The sequence below is a fragment of the Lepidochelys olivacea genome, assembly GCF_965140295.1.
Source record: "Lepidochelys olivacea isolate rLepOli2 genome assembly, chromosome: 26".
NCBI lineage: Eukaryota > Metazoa > Chordata > Testudines > Cheloniidae > Lepidochelys > Lepidochelys olivacea.
The window spans coordinates 5,340,880-5,364,019 of NC_140436.1; the positions used below are offsets into that span (position 1 = coordinate 5,340,880).

The window sequence follows — 23,140 nt, forward strand, 5'->3', positions numbered from 1 at the left end:
GGCACCTGAATGCACCCGAGCCAGGTTCCCTGGGCTTCCAATCATCCCACTACAGCCTCTCACTGCTTCTTTTCCTCCAGAGAGACCCACTGCCCTCTCTGCAGTGCAACTGCTCAAGCTGGGAGCTCAGAGATGGGGGAAGCTGTGGGGACATTTAGCCCTGGACCCTGCCAGCAGCCCCTTTAAATCAATGCTGCATGAGGAGTACGTTGGTGGTCAAATGGGCCCCTCAGTTTGCCTCCAGGCTCTGCCATGCTCCCACATGTGCGACTCAGCCAGTGGGGATGTCTAGAGTTACTGGCCCCTTCTGCCCAGAAGGGACACTGGCTCTGGGGTTACTAGAAGGGAAACTGTGCAAAAAGGGTCAGACTTTTGAAGGAAGAGGCAGCAGGAAATCAAGTGCATTCCATCCTTTTGCAGGGAAAGGCACCGGTGTGCGTACAACTGTATTGCGTACATCCCGTCACGTGTGCAAACGTATGTTCAACAGGAGATCATGGATCTCATCCGCCATTCAAACCAGGATCCAAAGTGTCAGTTGTGGGAGGTCCTTGGGGAGATGTTCTGACCCGCTCATATGAATCCTGAAAGCCATGGTTCTGGGTAACAGTAGGTGGGAGGCAACTGCTTTGTGGCTGTTACTTGTGCCCCAGCACTGTCCAGCTGGAGGTTAAAGGTTCTGAAACTCTGAAGCGCATTCCAGTGATAAAAGTGATGATAAAATCCTTTGTGCCTTTATGGCTCCCTCCATCTGAGCATCTCAACGCACTTTGCAAATACTATTGAAATGACCCCTCGAGTGCTAGGTCAGGATCAGCATCCCCCATTTTACAGATGGGGAAACTGAGGCACAGAGCATGGAAGGGACTTGCCCAAGGGTCCACAGAGAGTCAGTGGCAGAGCCAGAAAGCCTGTGTACCAGTCCCCTGCTGTGAGCACTAGACAATACTCCCTCCTAAAGACATGAACAGAGTCCAGGCGTTCTGTCTCCCAGCCCCCTGCTCTTACCTCAGCATCCATTCCTCCTTCCCTGGATTTCCAGATGACGTTTTCCCCCGGGGAGCGAGGGAATAGACACAGCTATATCTACCACTTTGCCCTTTCCCCAGGGTCCCTATATGGGCCATTTTTTCCCTTCCTCGTCCTAGTCCATCCCATGCAACTGATGTGCACATCAGGGAGGGTTGGGGCGGGGGCGTGGAGAAGTTGATCCCCGATAAGCTGCTGCCAGCCAGTTCCCTAGGTGATATTAGCACCTCTTCCCAGTGTAATCATCGCATGAGACAAAGCATTCCCATAGGAGAAGCCTAGGGAAAGAGGAAGCCATGGGAGCTGGCGCTCCCCCATTACACACACAAACCAGAGGGAAGGTCAACACTTTTGTTTATTTGAAGCTGCATTTTGTGGTTTGGGGGAACTTCCTGTATGGGGGAAGTGAGAAAGCTTAATTTGCATCGTTAGCACCAAATCACATCTTCCCCCCAATACTAAAACTTCAAAAGGGGGAGGGGGTCTCCATGCTCCCAGCCCTGCTCCGCTGGGCTCCTCCATCATGGGAGGTGGGGAGGGGGGCAAAAAGAACCCAAGAAAATCCTATGCCCCTCACTAGCCCTTTCCACCCAGGGAACCATTATATGGCCTGTTCTGCACTGCAGGTTTCAGACACTGATGTTCAGATACCCACATGACTGCCCTAATATAAACCCCTAGGGGAGTAAGGGAAACCTGGGGAGGCAGTGTTACCTAGTGGATAGTGCACTGCATTAGCACTCGGGAGACCTGGGTGCTATACCCAGCTCAGTCACTAGTGAATGACCTTGAGCAGGTCACTTTCCCCCTCTTTGTGCCTCAGTTTCCCCACCTGTAAAATGAGGCTAATGATACTGACCTTCTTTGTAAAGTGCTTGAGATCTACTAATGAAAAGAGCTAGGTATTATTATTTGCAACGGCGCTGTTTATCCCTGCTTGAAACCAGGAAAAGCTGTGTGGGTTCAGATCGGGGCTTAGGGCAGCGTTGCCTGTCTACACTAGGGGTTAGGAAGTGGGGCTGTGCTGTCGAGAAGGTCTACATTAGTATCTTCTATAGGGGTTCTTATAAGGAGCGAAGTATCATCACCTCCATTTTGCACATGGGGAAACTAAGATAGAGTGTGAAAGTGACTAATTATTACCTATATGACAGCAATGCCAAAAAGCCCTGATCAGGGCCCATTGTGCTCAGGGCTGTAGCAGCATACAGGAAGGAAAGGTCCATGGCCCAAAGACCTGAGACCCCATTAGAAGCAATACAAGTGATGAGCAATAGAGGCTTGTCTACACACAAAATGTCCTGGTGCTTAGGAAGAATGGAGTTAGGTGACATGAGACAACGTGATTTGTCCTGGACTGCGCTCAGCAAGCTCTTCTCAGTCCTGTTCAGACGTGATCTGATTCAGCAGAATGGACAAGCTGCGGGAGGCCAGAAAGGGAGCATGGGGAACAGTGAGAGTCACCCAAGTCGCACAGAACCCAATCTCCTTCTTTGGCCACCAGCCCCCCGCATCAGCGGCTGACTGCTTTGCATGAGCACCTATTTCTGGGATAGGGTAAGTCACCTTTGAACTACACAATAATACAGTCGTTTCTGTAGCACCTTTCATGCCAAAGCACTTAGTAAACCGAGGGCAGGTCCACCAGTGAAACGGAGCCACCTCTGGGGCGAAAGGCAGCAGCCGTTTAACAGTGCACAGTAACACTATGCAGCACTTTGAGACGTAATAAGGGGCATTATCTAGATAACTGTCAAAGGTATTTATAAGGCACTTATCACCTTCGTAGCCAAGCGCTGAAGCAAATGGACCATGAAGAGATGCAAGCCCTTAGTCTTCTGATGTGAAGTCAGATACCAGATCCATTAGGCCACATGGTCACACAGCATCCTGGGGGGTATTTTATGCCTTCCTCTGAAGTATCTGTTATTGGTCACTGCGGGAAACTGAAAGGGAAGGTGTGGAGCTGTTAGTATGGGACTGGCTGTGCCCATGAGCGGGTGTCATGCCAGCATGGAAGTGACTATGCTAACGCATTGCGTTAAGCACCTGATGTTTCCAGAGGCCCAAGCAGACTCCAAATGAGCTGAGCGCTCATGCAATTGATTAAAAAGTGTTGCGGTTTCTTTCCTGACAAGGCTGACTGTGTGTGGAGTGCTTACCAAGCCTAGGTGGACCATTGCTCCGGTTCGGGGTGGCCTGTCGCTACCAGTGCTCCGGAAGGGGTATATTTGGTCATAAAGGACAAAAGTTAGGGTGCTAGGGAAGCCAATCACACTTTATAATCAGGACACTCCAACGGCAATATAATTATAGTGCAGTCACAGGGTGGTTATGCTTTTTGATACTTAATTCATGTAGCTAGAAAGTTCATTACATGACTGGGAATGACAACAGTGCATAATTAATGTACATGGATTCTGATAGTATATATGAATTAGAGGAGTAATAATAAGTAACTCAGCCATGAAGATTGCCTTTCAGTGTGCAATTATCATGAAGTCACATAACTGGAAGGTTAAGTTGCAGTGTAACCCTCCTGTAATTGTAATAATATTAGAAAGGGTGACTGAGATATCTGGCTCTAAAGCAACCCATAGTTAGAAAGGCCCAGGTTTGCTTTAGAGATACATTTCTCACACAGTGGCTACAATGAATACAGCGGCTTCTGACCAAGGATACAAAAGCAGTCACCAAATATTACCCAAGGAAGTCTCATAGTCCTCCTGCGTGGTAGGTCCATATCGTATCCCCATTTAAGAGTACCAAAGCACAGGGAGATGAAGGGCCTTGCCTGAGGTCTTGCAGGGAGTCAATTGCAGAGCAGCTAGGCATGGCCCTCAGAAGAGTTCTGACTTGCAACCCCCTGCTCTTACCACTACACACACTCCGTCCTGGAGCTAGCTATGAACCCAGGAGCCCTGGGTCCCAGTCTCGTGATCTGCTGTTAGAGACACTCCCTTCTGGAAATGGCCATAGAACCAAGGAGCCATGACTCCCAGAACTGAGTGCCAACCACTGGAAATAACCCTGCAGGCCAGTGCATGTGGTTGATGTGTAGCTGAACTGGGGGCACTGAGTGTGATTGGGGGTTCACTGTAGAGACCGAGTTCTGAGTTGAATGGGGTGCAGCTGCTCCTCCCTGAGACATTCAGAGCTGGAGGTGGCTTAGTCTAAAGGGGTGTTTCGGTTCCAGTCTCAGTCCTGGATTTGAGCTCCTTTTATGGGAGCTTTTGTAGCTCTGAGCTCCCTCCTGGGCCCCTTTCAGCACTGCCCCAGTGTGCAAAACCCCAGACCAGCACCTGGGCTCAGTAGCGAGGGCAGAGAGCATTTAGAGGGAGACAACCGAATTCCAGTGGCAGAGGGCCTGGGCAGGCGCTGGCTTGGTTTCCCAGATTGTCCCCCCTTCCGCTATGATCTCTGCTTCCACAATGCGCCACTTAGACCAGCCACGCAATAACAGCTCAGCGCCTCCACCCCCCGCCTCCACTTTCCAGGGGAGCGGAGAGTGTCTGTGGCCGGGGGCTGAGCGGGGGCAGCAAGGACTCCCAGGGAGGGAGTGTGGAGAGAAGGGAGTACACCTTTCCCTTGCCAGGCAAACACAGTTGCTTGATTCTCAAAATAAATGGCAGGCGGCCACCGAGTTGGACTGGGGCAGTGATACCAAATGGACACACTGTATCAAACCCCATTGCCTCTGGAGAACGCTGCTCCGGACACAGATAAACAAAGTATTGGCTATTGGCCCACATCCGTCTGCTGTCAGCCTCCTCCCCGTGTAGGTTTTAGCCTGACTTCTACTGAGAGGTACCAGGGCTCTTCTTTGGGTGAGTTCCCAAGGTCACCGGTAGTTGGGAGCATGTTGGGCCACTAGCTAGAGCTGCAAGCTAGCCCATCACCCCCACCAGGGAAGCTGCGACCCCCTCTGCAGTGGGTTTCTAGCCATTCATCTGAGCAAGGGGAGGCCCAAACCTCCTGGGGCATCACTACATGCAGGCTGGGAGGGGAGTAACTGCGTTCTTTCCCCCACAAGACATAAGTCACCAGCCACCTGATGCTATTGTATGATGCTGGCCAAAAAGCCCCCCGTGCCCCCAGCTCTCACATGCCGCGCCCCAGCTGAGGTGCTGAACTCCAGCACTTGTGGCTTTCCTGCGTAGATGCCCCCACGCTGCAAGTTAAAAGCACAGGTAGCCCCTGCCACAGGCGCATACCCCTCCTATGCCAGGTGTGTGCAGCTGGGAGTGGGGGATTGGATGAGTCAATCACCCTCTCGCCACTTCTGTTAATTCAGGTTGGTTTCTCCAACTGGGGGACACAACAAGCCACTCTGCCAAGCTGCCTCCCCACCCCCTTTCTCCTCCCTCACAGGCTCCTGCTAGGTAAGGTTCCTCCTTCCTTCTCCAGCTGCTGAATGACTTGCAGGGAAGCCAGAAGGGAAGGTTCTGCCCCTGTCTGCAGAGACTCTTCCAAGCTTTCAGGGCTGACACTTGTGAAGGGGCTAGCAATAGCCTGCAAGCAAGTCCCTGCTCCCTCATGTAATCTCTCTGTTGGATCCAAGCTTGGAATTTACTGGAGCCTGAGCCTCTCAAGTGTCTTCTCCTCCCCAGATGGGAGCGCCTTGCCCTGAGCCACCTTCCCATGTAGGAGGAAGCAGCTACCAGGCTGCAGGAGGGATGCAACCCACTGATTAAACTGAGGAAAGCAGCAAGTTTCTATTTTGGGGAAGGGTGGGGTGGGGAGGAAAGGGGAAATGGATGAAACAAACTTGGATGCTGTGAAGGTTCTTCAAGCACAGCCAGGACCCTGGTAAAGATTAAAAAAGAAAGGAAAGAAGACGACGGATGCTTTGCTCCAGCCATCTCCATGCACTGTATCAATTTTTGTTCCGGGCACTTTATGATCGCATGTGGTCTTAAAGGTGCAAGAAGTGGGGGTGTTTTTTTCTGACACCTCCTTTCCTGCTGTTACTGGGGGGTTTAGACTAAAAAGGAGGGGACACCGCTCCTTAGCTTCACCCCCAGGAATGTGCCAGCTTTAAGAGATCTTTGCAGCTTTGGGAGATTTTGAGAGCGCTCAGCTCAGAGCTGATTTAGTTCATTTTATGTATTTATCTCTTTTTTTCCCTTTTGGCAAGCGACATGCAGCAGTACGTCAGCCTCCAAAACCTTTCCATGTAAGCGCTTTTTTTCTTTCCTCCCAGCTAGTTTTGTTCCAATTATTTGCAACAAGGTTTAATCAATAGTGTATTAGTAGTAGACAGAATAACCCCCAAACAAAACCCTGTGTATTTTTTTCTCTCTCTCTTTTTTGTTTCCAAATACAGATGTTTCCAGCTCTTAATGCTCTCCTGTCAAACCCAGGTACGTATGCAACACACTGTCTGTTTTACTAACCAACCCCCCCTCAAAATGCAAAAAGTCAGGGTACGGTTTTTTAGATTTACTTGTGGAGTTCTTTCTTTGCAACAAAACCGAAGTGTTTAAAGACACAGGGCTGCAATAGCATTCAAACCCAAAGTGCCCAAAGCTCTTTTGGAAACTAGAGTAATTGCTTTTATTTCCCTGTGGTGCGTGGCTTTAATCCTAAAGGTGGCATGTATTGGTTTGTGTTTGGTGCTTGAAAATAAATTGGCTAATGTTGTACTCTTAACCGAAATCAAAATGTTACCTGTGCATTCTGTTTTGCTAATGCTGACAATACTGGATTATTATTATTAAAGTTATTAAACATAGCACAGTTTTAAAAGTTAAGGAGCTCTCTCCTGCAAATACCTATGCACATGGGTAACTTTACTCGTATGAGTAAACCTAGGGGTAGATTTTAATCTCAGACCAGCATCGCTCAGGAGTAACTCAGTATCTTACTCAATGGCACTACTCATGTGAGTAAAATTACTTCTGTATGTGCATGTTTGAAGGTTCAGGACCAATTGTAGGACTGGATAATCATGGAGGTAACACTAATTATTTTAATTGTTTCAAAAATGAAATTGTGTCTATCTAGGAGTAGGTGTAATAGACAATTAAGGTCAGCGGGACTGCTCCTGTGTGTAACTGCTCACAGGATTGGGCCTTCGCCCCTAGAGAACGGGAACATTGTGCTGTATAGCAACCCAGTATATTTTGTTAGACTACTGCTCATTGAGGGGAAATGCTCGATTCCAGAAATATACCAAGTTGAGATTTTGGGACCTGAGTCTCCTCTCACACCAGTTGTATACCAGTGTGACTCCATCAGGCCAGATCTGCAGCTGGTGTAAATCAGCACTGACTTCAGTGGAGCTATCCCAATTTACACCAGCTGGGGATCTGTCCCAATCACGTCAGTGGAGTTACTCCTGATTTACACCAGCATGAGTGAGAGCAGAATCAGGCCCGTTGGTTTGAAATCCAAAGTCAGAGCAGCTTGCTGTGGCTTGGGGTTTAACACCCCTCGACCCCCATTCCTTTTAAAGATGCAGCGTCCCTTTTTGTGATCTCAATAAAAGCCAGGGCTATTAAAATGCACTGTTCCATACCAACACCCTCTCAGCTAGACTCAAAACCGTTTTAACAGGCCAGCCTTGGATTCCTTATAACATGCACTCCGGACCTTTTTAAGGTAAATGCCTTTGAAAACAAGAGGGGAACGGAGGTGCCTTTGATGGGGACAGAAACAACCCCAAAGCCTTGCCAGAAGCGAGACCCTAGACCCTTCCCCACCCCCCCAACACATGCACACACAGAAAGGCTCAGAGATGCAGCCTGTTACGGAACAGAAATTAGCACACTGGTGTTGGGCCTGGTTTTATTGCCCCCTTGGAGGCGGGGGACTCATTTGATGGTGCTGTGAAAGGTGGTGCGGAGCTTTCCCTTGAACTGCTTGCCTTGCTCCCACTGAGGGTGTACAGCAGGCGGGGGGGGGGGGGCAAGCTGGCAAAGGCCAGAGCCATGCTTGAGCTCCTGTGTGATGAGCAGCTGTCTCTGGGACGGCTGATCAACAGTTCCTTTGGCAGCAGCAAGGGGTCGATCCCCCCCAGCGGCCACACTAAAGACCTGTGAAGATTCCACATAGATAATGTTTGCTGTGATCTTTGCTAGACCCTCTCTGTCCTCTTTTGTGAGGGAGGTTGGGGGGGGGGGGGAGAAGAGAGAGAGAGAGAGGTTTTGCCCTGTGATCTGAAATGAGCGGAGGCTGCTGAATGCTGAAGGAAAAGGTGGGAAAGATCACTCAAGGGGAGAATGAAGCAGAGCCAAAAAAAAAAAAGGCAAGAGGCTTTTGGATGAACTAAAAGGAGCAGCTCCAGGAACTCATGGAAAGGGGATTTCTACCCGGCTTATCAGCTCCTCCTGCATTCATGCCTCCCCCAGAGGAACGCACAAGTCCCCCATTGTCAGGGTTCACAGGTCCAGCATGATGCTATGAGTCCTGATGGAGGGGACAGACAGCTGCAGGGCTAGGAAGAGTTCCCATTGAGCTCAGTTGAGTTGAGACCCAGCTGAATTGAGGCAGGGAGCAGGGGGTGGGGGGAAGAGAGCCCTGCTCCAGAAGCCAGTCTGAGTCAAAAGGAGACAATTGCCCTCTTTGCCAGAGTGTCTGGTCCTGCGAGGTGCTGAGTGCCTGGGACCCCCATAGAAGCGTACAGTATCTGTGAGTGCTCAGAGCCTGGGCAGGACTAGACCATTCACCTGATCACCGACGTGCAACACCAAACTCTTCAGAAGTGACTCGAGGTGCCCTGCTTGGGAAACCTTAAAGGCTCCTGATTACCAGACAGTGCTGAGCACCCACCGTCTGAAAGTCAGGGCCCTTTAAAGTGTCTCACGTTGCGCACCGAAAAATGGAGGCACCCAAAATCACTAGTCACTTCTTAGACTCTCTTGCTCTCATCCTACATAGGGCTCGTCGGGCCACCCTCGTTCATGCTGGTGAGCACTCGCACAAGCACTCTTGATCATCGGGGGGCTGCGTGTCTAACGGTGCACAAGTATGAGATAGCGTTGTACAATCAAGTCTATTGTGAATGTCCTGCCTTTAGTGCCTCACCATAAATATAAGTGTCACACTTTATAAACAATTTCTGAATTGACCCTTAAAGGATTAATACATGATTAATAGCTGTTACGAGCATGGTGCCAGGTATCAGTGCTGTAGGCTGCTCAGGTTTATAAGCACACCAGTAGAAGATGTTGTAGATGGTTATAACCATGGCTTACAAGCAACCCGTCATCCTGTTGGACTCTGAAAAAACCATTTATTAAAGCATCTATTAACCCTTTATTAACTATTTATAACTAGAACCTTGCTAGAAAGTGTGACCATAATATAAAATAATAGAGGATAGCTCCCACTTATGGCCAGATTTGCAAAACTGCTAAGCACGAGACATACTGAGTCCTCTGGAAAATCTAACCACCTATTTAGGTGCCTGAAGGGATGCTGAGCTTTTTGGAAAACCTGGGCCTGATGGTGCGTTCTGAGCCTGTCTGAAAAATCTGGTAATAATGTCACCAGTAGGTATATGAAACACCCTACTGTGCAGAAGCTATTAATACAGGGAGATCCAATCTGTGTTTAAGTTACCAGTTTTTATTATTATTTATTATGTGTAGTACTGTGGGAGACCTGGTCACAACCCAGAACCCCACTGCTGCCTTTCCTTTCACAGCAAGAAGTTCTGAGCCAATCCAGTGGCCCATGTTACTGCTCCGTGAAGGTTCAGATGAGCTGAAGTTGGTGCTGTAGATAATCTCTGACCAGCACTCAGATTCCCAGAGAAATATGGGGCAGATTAAAGTGGTCCATAGACAGGGCCTGATCCTGCTTCACCTGAAGTCAATGGCAAAATGCTCAGTGGGAACAGGGTAGCAATAGGCATTTAAGATCTCAGTTCTGCTATGGTAATAGCTGGGTGAAATCCTGGCCCCTCTGAAGTCAACTGGGGTAAATCACTGGTGTTCCCCTGAAGGCAATGGAGAAACTTTACACAGCTGAGGATGGATTTACCTATGTGTCATGCACAAGCTAAAGATCTACATTCTAGCTGAGATTTTTAAAGATGGCTAAGAGATTTGGACGACAGCTGTTTCAAAAATCCAAGTCTTTCAACATTTTTTTCCTAATTTTCTCAGAAATATTTTGGGTTTTCCAACAACAACAAAAGAATTTTTCCAGCTTTCGATGAGCAGCGTTGGTAAATTTTTTCTGCTGTTGGTAAGAAGTTCAGGTTTTGAAAACTCTATTTATGCTGCAACCAAAAACAAAAGAAAAAAAAAGATATTCTAAACATTTTTTACCAAAAACTGAATATTTTTACAAAAGAATATTTTCCAGTTTCCATGTTTTAAAATGAAAAACTCAGTCATTTTGACCAAACTAACAAACATTTGTATTTTGGTCAAAAAGCTATTCCTTGTCTCCCCCACTCCATCTGTCCCCCCGGCCAAAAAAGTTTAAATTTAAAAAATTTGACCACCCGAATTGCATGTCCAAATCTCTTAAGGAGCTTTGAAAAATCTCAGTCTTAGCTCTTAAAAAACAGGGCTTCCTACTCCACTTGCATAGAGATTAAATGAAGCCTTCTCATACCAATAAAATGCATAGTTAAAGACATTGATTGAAGTTTAACTGCTCCGTGATAGCTCTGTATCGTCATAGGGATTGAGGATTATCAGCATTGTAGTCAACCAGCATGTCTGTAGTAATTAGCTGGTATTTACCATACAATAACTCTTCTGTTGAGGAGCGTGTGTTTCTGCTAGGGCATTAACATAAGTCACAAAGCCTGCTTGGGTACAATACACACTTTATTTAGCAGCCTTTCGCAGTGCGCTGAACCACTCCAGGCTGATTCTGCTGTCAGTTACACTGGTGTAAATCAGAAGTAATGCCACTGAAGTTAATGGAGTTATGCCAGTGTAAGTCTGAAAGGCTGAGCTCTAGATTCTGCTCTCACATCAGAATCTATAGTAGCTCCTGGCCAGTGGGGAGCAGAATGTGGCCCTCTCCTTTTAGTGTATCTTTGAGGAGGAGAGGGGGGAATTTGGTCAATGTGCTTTGACACACATGCATGTTAGGAGAATTGTAGCCAGAGCAGCACATAATGTTTGTACGTAGATCCACAAACACATCAGTCTTCTCTGGTTTCCTGCATTGATAGAAAAATTTAGTTTATTGTCATGTTTGCTAAAGTTTAGGAAACTTTCAAGGCAGTTCAGGCCTGGTTTGGAGCAAACTTGGGCCGGTGTATGGCATTGAGTTGATCCTGTTTGAAACTAGCAGCCAGCCTCCTGTTATTTTAACAGGAGACCAATGGTTTGGACCCAAGTTTCATGTCGAGCTTTGTGGTCCTGACGCTGAAAGCAAAATTTGGGGCAGGGAACTTCACCCAGATTGAAAGCAAAGGGAAACGTTCTCCCAAACCCCAGTGAAATGAAGTCTCAGAGCCCTACGTGGTTGTAGTCATGCCCTCTGTGTTATGGTTATAGAAGATGCACTGTGTTGCTGATTCAGTAACACAATGTCTAGTTGCTCCTCACACATACATGGAGCTTCCAGCTCTGAGCCCTCACTGCGGGTTCAACACTTGAGTTCATTTACATGAACCAGAGCAGGATTCGGCCCATCCTTAGCTGAGTCAAAGAGTAGAACGACCTTCCCAAGAGTAACCTCCCATTTGCTACTGGTGAGCCACTGTGTATTAGGAACCACATTCAGTTCTCAGTTCCGCTCAGCCTGTTTCATGGCTGGCAGCAAAGGGTGGAAGCCGAAGGGGGGCGTGGGGGAGAAAGGGGTTACTGTTTAGCTATTTTACCACACTGTGATTTGAAGGGGCTGGCCAAGAAAGAGCCCCCTCCCCCTACACATGAGGGAGGGCCTGGCTTGCTCAAGGTGGTGTATGTTTTGTTGTTCGCCTGGGTTTTGAAGCCTTGATGTTCTTTAGTATTTCTGTCCCTCCCAGCCGGTGGTTCTTGTGCACGATTGTATGACAGGATTGCTTACCATGGTGGGGGCAGGACTCAGGGACCTGGGGCTCACTTACGGTTTATGTCGTATGTCCTAAAAGCTCGTGCTTCAGGGTTTCAGCCAGCTGCCTCAGGGGTCAGGAAGGGATGCCCCCCCCAATGCTTTCTGGGGGGGGGGGGGTTGTTAATCTCCTTCCTCTGTAGCATCAGGGATGGCCACAGCTGGAGATGGGACACTGGACAGGGAGGACCAGGGCTCTGAGGTGGCACCGAGCATTCTCTCTCCCAGGTGCTTGGCTGCCTGGTTCTTACTCACATGCTCACTGATCGCCAGATGTGGGGTTCGGAAGGAAGATTGGCAGTGACCTCGGGCAGGGGCATCTGCCTTCCTCCGCAGCATGTGGATGCGGGTCCCTTGTCAGGGTTATCTGGTCTCTCTCACTTAACCATTTCCCTGCCTCGGACACTGGTGCATCTCAGTCCCTCCTGTTCTCTGCCTGTGGCACATCACAGTCTAGTCTCCTGTGGGCTGTCATACTTGGGTTGCGTTTCAGTTGTTGGGTTTAGTGTGCAGGTGCTGGTGGCCTGTGATATACAGGACGTCAAACTAGATAATCTCGTGGTCTCTTCTGGCCTTAAACTCTAAGACCCTAGGTCATCAGTGGCTCAAACAATGGGCAGTAAGAGAACTGGTGCTTCGCTCTCTGAGACTCAGATATAACATCTGCTTGGGGATCCGGAGGGCGGCCGAGAGGCGCTGGGGATCCGGGGGGGGGGGCCGCCGAGAGGCGCTGGGTTGGGCTGGGCTGGGGATCCGGAGCCTAGGCCAGCAGTGAAGTTCTGGTTTGCCCTTCGCGTCTGGTGTGAGTGTTGGCACCTGTCAGCAACAGTGATGATGCCCGTGCATCAGCGGGCCCCTCTGATGCAGGTTTGGCCAGCGTGGATCGGAAGTGCTGGCCATAGACTCTGAGCGCTACCACTGACTTGCCACTCGCTGATTTGCAGCCCCGTTTTCTAGTATTTGTCAATGCTGAGGATGAGCCTGGCTCCCAGCAAGGGTCCTGAGGCACCCAGAGAAATGTGTGAGACATGCAGCAGCAGGCTGTGTGTGCTGATAGCACAGTGAGGTTGCGGAAGTAGCTGGCGTTCTCTGTGACATACGCCTGCAGTTTGCGTGGGCATAATCTTCCAGGAAGACCCTCGAATACACATTACTCCCGCGTCTTTGCTGTCAGGGCCCCTGGCAATACAGCAGGGACAGGACAACCCAATCCTTTATTTTATGATCACAGTCATGGGGGCGCAGGGCACTCATTCTTTGGGAAGAATTTGGCTTCTTTCCTATGGTCTGTATTTTGCTCTTGTTCTGTTGTTACTAACGACAATGAGAGGCGGGGGGAGGGAGACACCTGTACTACTTCATCTGTTCTACTTTCTCCCGAGCTGCGCTAACAAGTCCTGGGTTTGAAGAATCACATTCACAAGGTGGCCGGATGCCAGGACGATGGGCACGGAATAGAGAGAGACTTAGATTGGAAGCTCTGTAGGGCAGGGATTGTCTTTTTGTTCAATGTTTGTACAGCACCTAGCACAATGGGGTCCTGCTCCAAGACTAGGGTTCCTATATGCTCCAATAATACAAGTAAATAAATAAATAGAGTGTTATAGTGGACATATGGATGATGGTTATTTATGGTAGATGGAAGGTTTATATAAGAGTATTATACTGGATAAATGGATGATGGTTATATATGGAAGATAGAAGGTTATATTTGATAAGCAATTTATATCTGATAGAGAGTAATATTACATATAACATATGGAGAGACTGCCAAACCAGTAGAGGGAGGGTTATAGTGGATGGATGGATATATTTCTATAGACACAGAGAGAGAACCATCTTCCCTTTAGCAATCAATTTCGCTGTCCCGGAGGAGTAGGACTTTGTGGGTGACAGGGCACAGGAGCCCATGACTCATAATGATCCCAAGTAACAAAGAAATAAGAGAAACAAGGGGAATTGTTTCTCAACAGGACGGGTCTCCGAGTTTCCAGGAGATGCGGGTGGGTCTTGGTTAGGGAGGTATGTTGCTAGAGAAAAGCACGAGATTAACTCTTCTTAAAAGGTAGCCACCTGTGTACCGCAGAAAAGCAGCAGTGCAAGCTTTTACACACACCCAGCCTCTCACCCCTTGATCCACCCGCCCATGCAGCCTCTCACCCCTTGATCTAGCACCTCTACTAGTCTGCGGGGAGCTGGGTTTCCAAGCCCCATTCAGTCCTCTGTTTAGCCTGCCAGCTAGTTCCATCTGCGGTGGCCGGTGTTATGGGCACTGGACTCAGACTCCTCTCACGTATGTCAGCTAACAGCCATTAGGCGGCAATGGCTTTGGGTCACTGTCTATTTGGAATGGAGCCAAACCAGAGGTGAAAGGCTCTGTATCCAATCTCTGCCCCTCAGGCTGTCCTGGAATCTAAAACGCATACACAAGTTTGCATGGAATGCTATGAAACTGCATGGGGACTCCGGCCTGGAGTGCCTTTAATTTCAAGCTAGGTTCCATCATGTATGTGACCTCCTCTCCAGAGTACCAAACTCCCATCCCCTGTCATCTATGTGGTCTCCTGACCAGGATGTCCCTTTGTTGGTTCCTGACTATATCCCAGCCACCTCCTTGGCATACTCCTCAGGGTCCCAGACCCCATCCCACCACCCTGCGTGAGCTCTCCTGCCCAGGATGGCCCAGTGATGGCTCCCGACTCCATATCCTCGCCATGTCTGTGGGGCTGTCCAAAACAAATTGATTTTATTTTTCCCTTTGTAAACAAAGGGGGAGAATCAACCGTCTCCTAATTTTAACCAGTACGTGAGGGACCAGGGCGCCATGACAGACCAGCTGAGCCGAAGGCAGATCAGGGAGTACCAGCTCTACAGCCGGACCAGTGGCAAGCATGTCCAGGTGAACGGCAAAAGGATCACCGCCACAGCAGAGGATGGCAACAAATTCGGTAAGAAGTTGGAGATGCCCCCATCCCACCAGAGCACATGGCCAGATCTCAGCCATCTGTGATGGAAAGAGGCTGGCTGGTAGGGAATGCACTTTAATTCTAAGCGATTATCATGTGGCTGTATCAGCCACATCTGGAAATGGTTGTCGGCCCTGCAGAGATTCTACATCTGGAACCTGGTCAGAGAGGCCAGTGCCAACGCAGGGATGAGTCACACTGCTTGGGTTAGATTGTGAGCTCCTTGGGGCAGGGACCATCTCTTTGTTCTGTCTCTGTGCGGCACCTAGGCAACGGGGCTGTGACCCAGATCTGGGGCTCCTAGGTGCGATCACAATGGGGTCTATTACCACCAGCTCAAGGAAGGGAGTGGGATTTAATGCTTAGAGCAGGTTGGGTTGGGCTGGGTATTAGGACTGTTCCCAGTTCGGGGAGGGAATGAGACCTCATGTCTAGAACAGGGATGCCTAAGTCATGACTCCCAGGTTTTGTTCCCACCATTGCCAGTGAATCACTGTGCCACAACCCTGCTCCATGCCTCAGCTTCTCTGTCTGTAAAACGGGGATAATGGTACTGCCTCCGTCCCTGTGGAGCGCTTTGAGACACTTGACTGAGACAGATAACTAGCATCCCTGGTATGGGCTAAGAAGGGTCACAAGGGTTGCTTTCGTATATGTCCCCAAGGAAGAGACAGAGACCAGGAGGCCTTCCAGTTTCATAGCCACAGCTTCACTTGCAATGCAACCAGCTGAACACTGGTATGTATTAGAAACCGAAAGACGACTTCCTGGCAATTGAGAATATCCAGGAACCTGTGGCCAGCATTTTAAAAGGTATTCTGGTCTAATACACAAAACAGGCTTGCTAAAGCCACTCCAGTCCATCCCTAGCATGTTTGGGACTGAATCTCTGGGTGAAATCTTGACCCCATTGTATTCAAAAGTCCCTTTGACTTGAGGATTCCATCCCTCATGTGAGAATCCAGCAAAATGTATGGATTGTTGAGATATTTCCACAAAGGGAAATGTAAACTTGTAAAGGCAAAGTCCTGACTATCACCAGAGACTGTGATGCTTCAAATGTACAATGACTTGTTATGGTAACAATCCAGCACTACTTTAGGGACAATAGTCCCAGATTCTCCTCGGGAGAAGTTACATGCAACTCTTGTTCAATTTATATTCTGATCAGGTTATTTGGGGGTTAAACCTAAATCTGATCTGAAAGTCATGGCTCTGAGATCTTGTTTAGACTTCAGTTATGCACATGCAGGCAACTGGAAGATTAATACATTGTCTTCAACTACCAGGTTAAATCAAAGAGAAAAGCTTTAACTGGATTTAAAATCCACCTAGGTCCTGCTCCCTTCCACTTCAGTGGGAGCAGGAATCTGACCATATTGATAGTCTGTTAGAATACAAAATAGGATGGTTACAGTTTGTTCTGGACATGAAATGAAGATTTAAAGTGTTACAAAAAGTACCGAGGAGGTCCATTTGTTTTGGGTTTTTTTAAATTATTTTAAGGATTGATAGAGATATTAATGGTTTTCAAAGGATGGTTTTTCAAAAGCCAACAGATAAAAAGAACATTCCAAAGCATAATGATTAAAACTTATCCCAGAGGGGGGAATTCTTCGGTTTATTGAAGAACTGTTCAAGATCAGTTAAGCACGACAATAAGGCTTGATCAAAAAGCTGGTGGCAGGACAGCTGCAGCCAAATCAAGGAGAGGTGCTAAAAACTTAATTGTTCCATTTGATTGAAATGGTCTCATAAACATCCTGAATGCAGCAGATAAGAGAATTTGCAAAGAAACCTTGGTGTGAGCTTCCGATGGATCTTACGCTCCATGTGCCAGTTTCTGCACTTGCTTAGGAATCAGTCCAACTCCCGTTAAAGCCAGTGGCCCATTAGCTCCCCTGGGAGCTGGATTGTGGTCTTTATACCTGGAGCCAACCCCACTTAAGTCAAGGGAGTTTCATCCATGTAACTGAGAGCAGGATCCAGTTCATAACTCCCTATCATCCAAGCAAAACTATGGCTTTCCTAATTTGCTTGATTTACCAGCTGTAACAGACAGTCTAGTGGTCGGAGGCAGGCATAACGTTTTACTGCGTTAGAATTAGATTCTGTTACTCATCCAAGTGTGGATAGAGGCTTTTCCTTAGGGATTGTAACCAGAGACTGGCTAATGGCGCAAACATTTAGATTGGGATTTTGACCCCTCGTAAGGGCAGGGGTGTTCGGAGGGGGGATTTAGGTTAGGGGCCCATCAGTAATTGGAACAAATAGTGTATTGGTCATAGGGGCATAGGACAGGAAGGGACTTTGTGGGTCATCACATGCCATTCCATCGTATAATCCGATTCATAAATGTACCAAGCTCCATCCCAGTTAGGTTCCTGGCCCTGACTACTCCTGTTGGGGGGCTGGTCCAGAACCTCACTCCTCTGATTAGAAACCTGCTAATTTCCAGTCTGAATTTATTTGTGGACATGGGTTGTTCTGCCCATGTGGATTTTACCTGGGAAGGGGGATGAAAGCCAAGGAGCCTGAATATAAAACCAGCGGGTCCCAAAACCTGAGAGATCTAGTTGTTTTATCACTAACTGGGCCATGTGCACTGTACTGTGTCTCTCTAAGTGTACAGTTCACATCACTGTAACCCTGCCACAGATACCCAGAGAAAAAGGCACCTGCAAAGGCAAGCAGCACAACTGAGTTTTTATGGCTAGGGACAATAGTCTGAGGTTTTCTCAGGCTGAAATTCACTCCTCCGCAGAGGGCCTAACCCAGAAACTATGCACCACTCGAGTCCAACTTAAGCCCCTTTTCGAGGGCTTAAGTGCAGGGTGCCCACCCCTCAAGCATTTGTCAATAGTCACCCCCAAAGGGTTCAAAAATTAAAAAGCATTCCAAATTTTGGAGGGTGGTGTTTCTCGGGCCCTCTAAAAATCATGAGGTGGGGGGTGTTAATTACTATATTTGGGGTTCTTGTTATTTGCCACCTGGTTTCTGAGCCTTTAGGATACACACAGGTCATGTTTTCAAGCTTTTCCCTACAGCCAGGAGGGCTAGAATTCTTCTTCTTTTTTTTTTAAATGAAAGCTGAGAGTCTCACCTTGCTAGAGTTAGTCCTTGTACCGCGCCTGGCACAATGGGGTCCTGCTCCATGACTAGGGCTTCTAAGCACAACAGTGATACTGCTACTAAGTGGTACATAGGCATTATTCTGGTCCTCTGCACAGGGCTGAATTTCAGCCTAGAACAGCATTATATTTTGCAGAAGCCGAAGCCCTCCTGCAGTAAGTTACACTTGCTCACAGGCTATTTTGCTACTGGAATCTGCTGTTCCCCATTGCTCTGGCATTAGGCTTTAGGAATTGTCACGTGTGAAAGAATCCCAAAGATGCCCCTGAATTTTCTTAATAAAAATACTTAATTTCTATTAAAAACAGAAAGGCTATTCTAAACAGCTTAGACATTAAAATAGCTCAACTCACCAGCTGCCAGGTACTCCTGCCTTACACTTTCTAGATCTTTCTCCAGATTAATTAAACAAACACAGATGTAGGCTATAGTTAATTAAACACAGGTGCAGGCTAGATCCTTGGTTGCAACGATGTAGGTATTTCTGTCTGTTCACAGAGGGTTGGAGTCAATAGGAACACATCAGACCCCAGGTGTTCTAATTAAAGAATGTGGAATGGACGCTCAGACAATTAACCCTTGACTGACTGGTCAAAAGTCTAACACAGCAAAACACACACAGTATGCAATGGTATTAATACTGTGCCTAGTCCCATGCTTTGTGCAGTTTTAACCTTTTATTTCCTGTGTGTTTAGATGACACTGAATACTGGCAGTGGCCATTTTTCATCACCTGCCCACGTGAAGGGTTTGTTCATTGTTACCCCGGACAGAGGCAGAATTACTTAATTGTAATATAATTACTATTACTTCTGGCCTTGCCCCTAACAGCTTACACTATCACACACAATGGGTGGGAGGGGAAACAGAGAAAGAAGTTAATCGCCTGCAGACACGCACTTGGGCCAGGAGTTGACCCTATGTCCCCAACTCCTAAGCCAATATCTTAGCTACAAGAAAAGGAGGACTTGTGGCACCTTAGAGACTAACCCATTTATTTGAGCATGAGCTTTCGTGAGCTACATGCAACCGATGAAGTGAGCTGTAGCTCAGGAAAGCTCATGCTCAAATAAATGGGTTAGTCTCTAAGGTGCCACAAGTCCTCCTGTTCTCTCTGCGGATACAGACTAACACGGCTGCTGCTCTGAAACCTATCTTAGCTACTAGACTGTGCTGCTGTTTGTAAATAGATGCCGCCTTTATTTCCTGATTTGATCAAAGCAGCAGCCCTGGCTTTCGCCCTGTCCTCATAGATCCTTGAGGTAAGTGGGCAAGTTATCTGTGCTAGGTATGTGCTTCCCTTTGCTTCTCAGATGAAAGGGGCAGTGGATTGCTAGAGACGTAAGAACAGAACTACAAACCAGAGGCTTGGACACTCCAGCCATCCCCTCTGGCAGCTTTCCTGCTGGGTTACTGTCTAACTCCGATTTCTGTATCATGGTCCTGTTACCTGCAGGGCGGAAAGCACCAGGTACTGGGACAATTCAATGAGATGTGTCCCCACAGCCCCCCTCTGAGGCTGGGCACTGCTGTTATCCCCCTGGTACAATGGGGACCTGAGGCACACAGAGAGTGAGGGTGTGCCTACACTTCAACACTAATCTCCAGCTCGAGGAGACCTATGCACACTAGCTCTGATGGAGCAAACGTGCTAAAAACAGAGCGTAACAGCAGAAGCATGAGCAGCTAGCCACCCCAGCCCACATGCCTGTTGTTTGGGAGGAGTGCATACTCAGGGCAGTTAGCAGCTACACTTTATTGTTAGCACACACGATTGGGTCCCTCTTCTTGAGCTGGGAATCCTACATCCAAGTGCAGATGTGCCCTGTGTATCTTGCCCAAGGTCACCTGGGGAGTTTGTGGTATAGCAGGGAAGTACTAGCCAGGTGTCCTAACCACTGGGTTGTCTGTCCCCTAGAGCCGAGATAATGTAACCGCTGGTAGCACAGTCTGTGTGTGCTGTTTGGGCATTTGTTTTTAATGCACTCCCTATGCTCTTCTGGATCTCTGCATGGGCCTGAGTGCGCACACTGACCCCCGGACACGCAGACTGGATGGCACTCACTCTAGCATCGGTGGAAGGAGTTTGGTTTGGTTTGGTTTTCTCCCTCTCTCTCTTTCTCTCATCCTTGCAGCAAAGCTGATTGTGGAGACGGACACCTTTGGGAGCCGTGTGCGCATCAAGGGAGCCGAGAGCGAGAAATACATCTGCATGAGCAAGAGAGGGAAGCTCATTGGAAAAGTGAGTCACAGCCAGGGAAGGTGGGACAAGAAGCAATGGGCTTAATCTGCAGCAGGGGAGATTTAGGTTAGATATTAGGAAAAACTTTCTAACCCAAGGGTAGTTAAGCTCTGGAACTACCAAGGGAGGTTGTGGAATCCCTGTCATTGGAGGCTTTTAACAGCAGGTCAGAGGGATGGTCTAGGTTTGCTTGGTCCTGCCTCAGAGAGGGGGCTGGACTGGATGACCTCTCAAGGTCCCTGCCAGCCCTATGATTCTATTAATCTGGCGAGTCTTGATCCAGTTCCCACCCCCCGATTAGCATTATACAGCCCCCTTGCTGGGAGCCCCAGAACAGCAGCCAAGGACTAAATGGGACAGAGAGACGGGACTCCCTTCCTACCCCTGAGTGGTGGGGTTCCCTGCCTGGCAAGAGCCTGGGAAGCCTGCCCAGCTTCCATGAGGTCTGGCAACCCGGCACCCTCCATTGGCACTAGATCCTCCCAGGCCTTGATTCTGCTCCCTCCGAAGTCCAATGGCAACACCAGTGGCCCAGGATGAGACCCATCCTAACAACACTTAACCCTTTCCCTGCTGGATTAACCCACTCTCTCCCCCTTCCTTCCCTCCAGCCCAATGGCAAGAGCAAAGACTGCATCTTCACTGAGATTGTTCTGGAGAACAACTACACAGCCTTCCAGAATGCCCGCCATGAGGGCTGGTACATGGCCTTCACGCGCAAGGGCCGCCCTCGGAAAGCCACCAAGAGCCGCCAGAACCAGCGGGAGGCTCACTTCATCAAGCGCCTCTACCGCGGCCAGCTGCCCTTCCCCAACAACGCCGAGCGGCAGAAGCAGTTTGAGTTTGTGGGGTCCTCCTCCCCGACGCGCCGGACGAAGCGCACCCGCACCCCGCGGCCCCACACGTAGGGCCCTGCGCTTTGTCTAGTGCTGCTGACCCCTGCTGTGCGGAGGGCCGGGCCGTCTGCCCTCCCCGCCCAGAGACCCAGGCTGCTGCCCCATGCTGTATGTAGGGCCGTGCCGTCTGCCTCCCCGCACACAGATCCACTCTGCTGCCCCATTCTGTACCTAGGACTGTGTGTCACTTGCACGCCCTGTGCCCACCACTGTCCCATGCTGCACGTTGCCGTGTGTCCTGCCCTCCAAACACACCCATTGCCCCAGGCTGTACATAGGACTGTGCCCTCCCAGCACCCTGCCACTCCCCATATTTTATTTTACAAAGATGCTCTATTTTTATACTTCGATTCTCTTAGGCACAAAGAAATATTAACTCGAGGAGCAAGCGTCAGGTGTGGGGGGGTTATTTTTTGTATATAGATGTAACCCCTGGCAGGATTTCCCTTTGTTCTAGAGCACCCCTGTGCCCACCTGCCCTGTAACGACCCCCAAGATTCAACACCCATTGCTTTGCCTGCTCTTCTGTGCAGCGATCCCTGCTGGGAGGGCAGCAGACAGCAACTGGTTTTGGAGACTTCTTCTGACCCTGTTCTCAGCATCAAAGGTGCTAACTCCACCGTGGCGGCCAAGTTCCTGTGGGACCAATCGTGGCAGCTGGTTGGGTTTTTTTATTCTGCTACACGGGCTAAGCTCAAAACTTCTGACTGGTGCGATCTTTTAGACTGTAGGACAGTCTCCCCATGTGAACAAGTGGAATAAGACTGCCGAATGGACTGTAGGGAAGAATCCTGCCTTGGGATAGGGATGAACTAACAGGACTTTTTTCTCCAGTGTGCATGGATGGATCTAGCAAACAGACAGCCGATATGCAGGAGACTGTATGCAAGAGTCCCAGGGCCAACAAATCCAAGTGACTTGGAAGCCTGTAGAGCAGCAGAAGGGTTGAGATCATCCTGCCTTCCCAGAGGGGAGGTAGATGTCTGTCTGTCTATGGTACTTAGCTGGCCCCATTACTGTAGCCCCTCACAGTCTGTAATATATTTATCCTTGCAACACTCCTGGAAGGCAGGGCAGTGCTATTATCTCCTTTGTACAGAGAGGGAACTGAGACACAGAGAGACTAAGACCTGGTCTATACTTAAAATGTAGATTGACCCATCTACGTCACTCAGGGGGATGAAAATATTTGCACCCCCTGAGCTCTGTAGTTAAGCCGATCTAGCCCCCAGCATAGACGTGGCTAAGTCGGTGAAAGAATTCTTCCCTCAATCTAGTTGCTGCCGTTTCAGGAGGTGGATTATCTAGATGGAGGGGGGAAATGCACCCTGTGACTGCTGTATAGGCATGCTCACAATGACTTGCCTAAGGGCACCCAATAAAGTCCGAGAAAGATCAGGGAATTGTGCCTAGGTCTTTAGAGTACTGACTTAGCACACTAACCACTGGGCCATCTTTCCCCTCCTGGGTGGTTATTTCCCAGAGGGAAGAAGGTTCTGGGACTGAGAGGTGGGCGTTCCAGCATGGAAAAGTTGAGCACCGCAGTTGCAGAGGCCAGGTCCCAGCACTTGTTTTCAGCTTGTCACAAGCCTCTTTCTTTTATTTATTTTATTGTAGGGTTTTGGCTTCCCTTCTTCCCTCAGTCAGGGGCTTTCCTTTTGCTTCAAGAGACCAAATTCCCAACCACACTCCCACTTTGGAGGAGAAATAAAATGAGGAACCCCCGTTTGACTAGCCAGAGAGTGACCTGGCCTAGTGTCTATGATTCCCTACCAGGTAAAGAGAAACCACTTTTAGGTTTTTATAATAGATTCCCATATTTCCTTAAAGAGTCGACTGCTGTCGGTTTAGGCCTAAACATTTAGACT

At 48.7% G+C, this 23,140-nt stretch overlaps 1 protein-coding gene across 2 annotated transcripts; it reads left to right on the forward strand.

Annotated features, from left to right (window-relative positions):
• The first annotated feature begins 5,827 nt into the window (after window positions 1–5,827).
• On the forward strand, window positions 5,828–23,140 carry FGF17 (fibroblast growth factor 17). 2 transcript variants are annotated; one of them, XM_084615394.1, is made up of 5 exons: window positions 5,828–6,205; window positions 6,356–6,392; window positions 14,807–14,984; window positions 20,270–20,376; window positions 20,988–23,140. In XM_084615394.1, exons 1-5 carry the CDS (start codon window positions 6,171–6,173, stop codon window positions 21,282–21,284), a joined length of 654 nt encoding a protein of 217 aa, XP_084471520.1. In that variant the 5' UTR covers window positions 5,828–6,170; the 3' UTR covers window positions 21,285–23,140. The 2 variants fall into 2 exon arrangements, with proteins under 2 accessions (XP_084471520.1, XP_084471521.1); XM_084615395.1 differs by having other exon boundaries at window positions 14,840–14,984.